We start from the raw sequence: 6,745 nt of genomic DNA on the forward strand, positions 1-6,745 counted from the left end.
AGCCTAATTGGTACTCACCTGTTGCCAAGTCAAACCTCAAAGATTATTTCACAATTAATGTTTTGCCATTTTATATTGCAGTTGGGTGATATATCGATATTGGGATGTGAACTACAAATTGTCCAGTATGGTGTAATGTGGCGTAATGTCCTTGAAGGCAACATTACAATAAAGGGAAGCAATTTTGTGAATTTATTAGTTGGTTCTTGGTTGTGGTTGTTCATCAGAAGTGTTGTTTGTGTGTTTGTGTGTGTATATAAATATCTTGTGAAGCCCAGCCCTTTTCTAAAACTTGTAGCACTACTCTGAAGCATACCGAGAAAAGACAATACAAAGCAGACCTGCCCTGCAGCTAATGATGGAGATAAGCTCTCTGGTGTTGCCTTTTGAACAAACTACATACTGTAAATTTTCCCTATTGACCTTATCTGACCATTTTAAGATGTCTGACCACTTTTACACACAATAACAGAAATGCCTCTACAATAAATATCATGATAAATATAATTTTCAGTTAATTTTCACAGGCAAAAAACAAAACAACTGTCAGCAATGTCTTAGAAATATCACTCACCTATAAAGAAAATGAAAAAAGAAATGGTAGGTCATTGAGCAAAACCTTTATTTTGGAAAAAAACGGAAACAGGAAGTGAAGAGCGGTCACTCTGAAGCTGACTTGCCAGTAGTTTTGCTTCCTTTGTCAGGCTGACTTCCGTTTTACTGAGTAGTGCAGGTTGCTGGAAAATACTGTTGGCATCCTGGCAGCTAATATCACATCTGTCCCTCTGACAAATTTAACCAGTCGTGAGCATTTTTTTATGACGGCGCCAGAAGAGACGCTCTCCTTTGGTTTTATTTTTTATAAGAATTTGAGTTCATAATTTTCACCCCAGCCCCAAACACCCGACTATTTACCTAGCTAGCTGGCTAGCATCAGCCAGCTGAATTACCTAACATGTTTCGATTCTTGAATGACGTTGATGACAACCCTTTCATGATGTAAGTACACTTAACATTTGTAAAAAATAGCAAATTTGTACGCTTGTATCCATCCTTGCTTTACAAGTGGTCGGTTTTCTAGTAACAGTTTTGCTAGTTTTTTTGTTAATGTGTTTTAAAGGTGGTACCTACATTAGCTAGCAAGCTGTGTAGGGCCTACCACAGTCCACCATATTGAATAGCCAATAACAAGCAAACTAGCTGAGCTCAACAAGCACAGCATCACTAACAAAAAAGGATGAAACACGAACTTATTCAACTAAAGAACCCCCAGTGTTCAAACGCTGCTCTTTGCCAAGTTATAGCATGGGACTTGCATGTCTGTTGTCATTGTAACCAGCTGGTTTCAGCACATTATGTGAATAGCATGAAAAGCCATTTGCAGCTTACAATTGTTAATCTACATTGGTGATGCCATATGTTAAAATGAACTCCCATATCAGTGTCAGCTTGCCCAAGCTTGCCTGTGAGTTTGCTCTGTGCACTCAGCTGCTGCACTTAAATTCATGAGTTTCTGCTTTCTTCTGGATTCTGCATTTTCTGAAATTTTTTAATGTTTTTTTTCCTCCACCTAGGGATCCATTTGCAACTCACAGGCAGCAAATGAGGAGCCTGTTTGGATCATTTGGGTTCGAACCCTTTCCTCTCGCGCCCCAGATTCAGCCACCCCGTGCCCCGCAGCTACAGGTATTTGGGTGTCGTGTGTGTTGCGTGTGCAATTTAAAATCATAATATATTTTTGTCTACATTTGCTGTACTTTTTCTTCCAGGCTGGCCCTCTGACCCCCTTTGGCATGATGGGAATGGTGAGTAATGGTATTTCCGATTGTTTGTTTGCTTGTTTTTCCTCTCTTTGTGATAGTATTTTTATCATAGAGGTGTAGTTATTTCATTTTGAACCTTGCACATGTCAAGACAGGAAGGGTTGAATTGAAGAACCGATGTGCGTCTGCAGTCAAAAATTGCTCAGTATTATTATTTTATCTCTTGACTAGTATTTTGGTGAATATTTCTGACTGGGGAGGTGTGGGGTATGCTTGGGCTGATTCCAGTTTTTCCGTTGAGTCATTAGGCCTAAATGTGACCATAAATAAAAATCCAGAACATTTAGTAATGCGCTTAATCATTATTGAGTTTGGCAAGAATGATTTAGGCATTTCAAAACAACAATCCGCAAACATGCCCCGAGCTCATAAATCCTGTCCGCTAACTCGCTTGTTGTTTTTGCTCCTTGAATTTATCCTGAATATATTCTCTTTACTGTGACAAGAGTCTATCTGAGTTGGTATGGAGACGCATGAAAACAGTTAATCTAGAATAAGCCCTTTAGCTGTTATGCAGAACACTTTGTTTGTGTTGTGGCTTTCATATTCAGCGGTTGTGTGTAATGCATGAAGCTGCCTGCTTTCTAAATGCATTGTTTTTATCACGGCGCGCTGAGAGACAAACTCGGGTCAGGCGGTTGGAGGTAAAACATCCAAGTCCTCTAACTTCATCATGATGTTGAACGCTTCAGAGAATTGTCCTCTACAATTCATGTCTGTCCTTTATTAGTAAGAGGAAGTAAAAGTTTCTGGGGTGAAAGTTGAACCATTTGCTGATGGTGATACTGTGGGACTGTACATGATCTGGACTTGATTCTCCCTACCCCAGTGAGAGGATTTCTACTACATGAAAGAGAAAACGTCTTTTCATTCAAGCTCATGATTGCATTAAGAGTTTCTTTGATCATTCAACTCTTTAAAGTAATATTAAGTTAGTGAAAGGCATGTTTTTCCATATTTTTAATAGGCCAGGAGTGTTAGAGTGAATGGACATTATTGGACATGTTTGAGAGATTAATGACTCAGTTTATAGATGTTGCTTTAATCAAATTGGTTTTCAACAGTCTCTTGTGTTTCATTTTTACAGGGTGGAGGGTTCATGGATATGTTTGGGATGATGGGAGGAATGATGGAAAACATGGTGAGTAGTTCTGACAACCTGCTTCAGATGAACAAAAAATAATTACGCTCTTGAATGCAGCCAGTTTGACCATAGCAAATTTTTCCTCACCTTTTATATTTACTTTTTCCCCTTGTCTTCCAGGAAAGGATGTCTGGTTCACCAAACTGTCAGACATACTCCTCCTCAACGGTGATCTCCTACTCGTCCTTAGACTCAGGGGCTCCGAAAGTCTTTCAGCAAACCAGTGAAATGAGGACAGCGCCTGGAGGGGTGAGACTAACCTGCTGCCAGATGCTAATAGTTAGGGGAGAGTAGTTAGTGCACTGTGAGTAGCTCTTAATGAACCTGCATACCAGCGATTCGGCCGGTGCCCTGCATGGCCAGTCAGTAATCCAGGCATGACTGTGACCTCCTGGCCTCATTAACATGTAAAGTCACCAGTTCCTGTAGTGACACTAAATATGTCATGTATAAATATCAGCCATCATACAGACAGTCAGAGCTGAATTCATTCAGATGGCAGAACATGCTGGTTGGCTTGATAACCTGAATTTCGTGTCAATCCTCGTCTCAGATCCGTGAGACGCGCCAGTCAATGCGAGACAGTGAGAGTGGCCTCGAGCGCCTTTCCATTGGCCACCACATCGGTGACCGCGGCCACGTAATGGAGCGCTCACGAAACCGCCGCACCGGAGACCGTGAGGAGCGACAGGACTTCATCAACCTCGAAGAGAGTGAGTCATGGAGGGGAAATAGACTGATAATTTCATGAAACATTACAGGATTAAAGGATTATTCCAGCTATTTTCAACATAGGCATTATTCTCCTTGTTTTGCCAACATGACGACTGATTGCTTTCAAAATTTTGACGTTTAATTCACTGTGGCGCTTTACATCCCTCCAAGTGGCAGTGAGTGCTGCTGCTCAGTGCTCAACCAGCAGGACAAAACCATCTCCAACAGCTGCACCCACACAGCAAACAATGTCCTTTTAACACAAAAACAATGGGCAGAGGAGATAGTCATACCACATCAAATCCATTTGCCAAGCTGAAGCCTCAAAACTGCAGATACATTGCGATCCCGTGTAGCTCAAAAAAATCAGGTCATGTCATTTTTGACCGGATGAAGACCCACCTGGGATCGAAATGTTGTCGTCTTCAGTAATAAAGGTGCGCATATGAATTTTATCATAAACGAACTGGGAGCACATATGAGCACATTTTTGTTTTCACAGGTACGTTAGATTGTGTTGATGTAAATATAACTGATCATTTTGAGTTAAACCCTCTACTGCAGACTTGAGTAAATTCCCTGTTAGGTTTACTCCTTGTCATAAAATACCTCTACAATTTGTGACAGCATCATGATAGTTATAATATATCTAATGCCACAGTTACACAAGTTTCAGGATGTAGATCACCAGAAATGTGATATTGTCAGGTCACATTGCAGCAGGAGTGTTGAAGGGTTGTCTTTTAATTGCTTTTTGGATTTAGCTGGTTGAGATTGTTTTGGCCCTCTCATAGTGTATTGGACGGCAGTGCGTCTGGCACATTGGAGGTACATGAATCTCTATGGTAAAATATTGGGCTGTTAGTAGCACTGGTGGGTGAAGTGGATCTGCATACAACAATAACAAACACACTGTATTGAACTGCAAATCTAGCTGGCATGGTTACTTGAAATACCTGCAACTACGGCTGTCAATCAAAGGAAGGGGTGGGAACTTCCTCTTCTAGCTGCTGCACTGAGATCCAAATGTAAACATACTAGCCTTGTAAACACTGAAAAATTCAAGCTTTTCTGAATGTGTTAGAATGTACTTTGTTACGTTTTCTCATCAGAATAATTTGCATCAAACTTTATATTCTCTGTCTGAGGGATTGGAATTCTGAATGTATACAAATCCATTTTTTTAAACAAAGGTTAGCAGTGATGTACTTTTGAAATAAGATGTGATTAATATGTGAAGGGTTACCTATTTGTAATGCAATTTTTATTGAGGCAGATGTCTCAGTAATCAAAACATAACACAGAATTTGCTTGTTCCCTCCTCCTCTCCTCGCCAAAGCCCTACACAAACAAATTTTACATAAACGGTCCACTTAAATGCAGCATTAAATCATTCATGTTTACAGTTATAAACATTAGAAAACCCACTGGTAGAGTAATGTTAATAGCACTGTGATATGTTACTTGCCTACCTGCCCTCTGCCAGGTGAGGCTGCAGCATTTGATGAGGAGTGGAGGAGGGAGGCAGGGCGATACCCTCCCCCAAATGCCCGGGGGCTGGACTACGGCCGAGATCGGCGGGCAGGAGGCCAGCAGCTGGCCCTCACTGCCCCTCCCAGCTCCACATCTCCACCAGCCCATCGGCACGAGTCACCCAGGCACCCCCCGCCCCACACCCGCCCCCGCTACGACTGGTGAGAGGTAAGAGACAACTAAAGTGGTTTAGTTCAGATCATATTGATAGACTTCCTTCAGTATCTATTAACAGAGGCAAACTAAACAGTATGGCTCTGCTTGACTGTCCCTCCAGGGGTCCCAGGTGACGAGCTGAGCAGAAGGATGAAGTTGAGGGAAACCTTTCCCAATGCTGTGAACCAAGCTGAAGACAGAAGTTGGTGGTCATCACAACTGACTGTCATAAGTGTTTGATATGACTGGACTGTCTATATATAAACAATATATTACACATCAGCGCCAAACACTTGGTAGTTGCATTTACAGTTCTACTTCTCTGCTGTTACTCTTTAACACACACACACCCACACACACACACACACCCACACCCACACACACATACACAAACGTGAATCTTTGTGCAAACATGCATATGACCCCCTACACACAAACACACACACTTTGTATATAGTTATTCATTCTCAAAACTTGACATGCGTTTTTGCCCTCTGCACTAAAAACAGTATACAGTGTTACACTACGTACATCTGCTGTACAGTCCATTTTATGTTTGTGAGGACACTAGTGTGTCTGTGGATTGAATTGTATACTGTTGACTAATTAAACTAACTGAATAAAAGATCATTAAACATTGTTAGATAATTGCAAACCCAGTTGTGTTCCTCTTGTGGTGTTTGAGCTTGCACATGTTACGAGATGGATTGTATTGTTGAAACTAAAGCTGTACACCTGTGTAACTCCGGTTCAATTTTGTTCTTTTTTTCGCCCCTCTTATTTCCCCCTTTACCGTGAGGTGTGGTTATATATGTATGAACTGTTCACATCTTACATCTTCTAACTCATCCTTGTGTTTGTTTTCATGTTGTGAGCCCCCGCTTGCTCATGCCCCTTCCTCCCAATGCCACGGTATCTGCAGGTCATGTGACATCCAGATGGAGCACACTAGTAGGCCGGTGAAAATCCGTTTCTCAAGACGGACAACCACTGCCTAAACAGATTTTATCTTCAGTCGGAGAGCTTTGCTGTGTCTTTAATTGTACCTTCCTAACTATTTTTAAATACACACCCTGCCCAATGCTATGTGTTCTTCTGCTGTCACCAGTTTTATCTGCTTTAGTTCCCATCTTAGGATTTCAGCCTATGTCAGTGTTGTTGTCGAGTAAGGCATCCTAATTTTGACTCAGTTTTTGCTGAGATACTGTTAATCCCCTCTCCTACCATCGCTTTGTCCCCTTGAAACCCTCAGCCTGTCATCCACAGCTAAATAATACAGGTATTCACATTAATACTTCATTTTTACCTCCCCCCAAAAAATCCCTCCTTTCCATCCTGTTATGATGACGTCCCATATAGAGTAACAGCCGTGGGC

At 41.5% G+C, this 6,745-nt stretch overlaps 1 protein-coding gene across 1 annotated transcript; it reads left to right on the top strand.

Moving 5' to 3' along the window:
- Positions 1–682: 682 nt before the first annotated feature.
- On the top strand, positions 683–6,113 carry mlf2 (myeloid leukemia factor 2). The gene is made up of 8 exons (XM_030073120.1): positions 683–999; positions 1,575–1,686; positions 1,770–1,805; positions 2,911–2,964; positions 3,088–3,216; positions 3,521–3,680; positions 5,168–5,382; positions 5,492–6,113. Exons 1-7 carry the CDS (start codon positions 956–958, stop codon positions 5,377–5,379), a joined length of 747 nt encoding a protein of 248 aa, XP_029928980.1. The 5' UTR covers positions 683–955; the 3' UTR covers positions 5,380–5,382; positions 5,492–6,113.
- The last annotated feature ends 632 nt before the right edge of the window (positions 6,114–6,745 follow it).

This window comes from Myripristis murdjan, chromosome 16 (genome assembly GCF_902150065.1).
Source record: "Myripristis murdjan chromosome 16, fMyrMur1.1, whole genome shotgun sequence".
Lineage (NCBI taxonomy): Eukaryota > Metazoa > Chordata > Actinopteri > Holocentriformes > Holocentridae > Myripristis > Myripristis murdjan.

What these genes read in the sequence shown, in the direction of transcription:
- mlf2 (XM_030073120.1), top strand. Translation starts at nt 956, where the DNA reads ATGTTTCGATTCTTGAATGACGTTGATGACAACCCTTTCATGAT. An exon ending in TGAGGACAGCGCCTGGAGGG is followed by an intron (nt 3,217 to 3,520) that starts GTGAGACTAACC and finishes TCCTCGTCTCAG; the next exon opens with ATCCGTGAGACGCGCCAGTC. An exon ending in CTTCATCAACCTCGAAGAGA is followed by an intron (nt 3,681 to 5,167) that starts GTGAGTCATGGA and finishes GCCCTCTGCCAG; the next exon opens with GTGAGGCTGCAGCATTTGAT.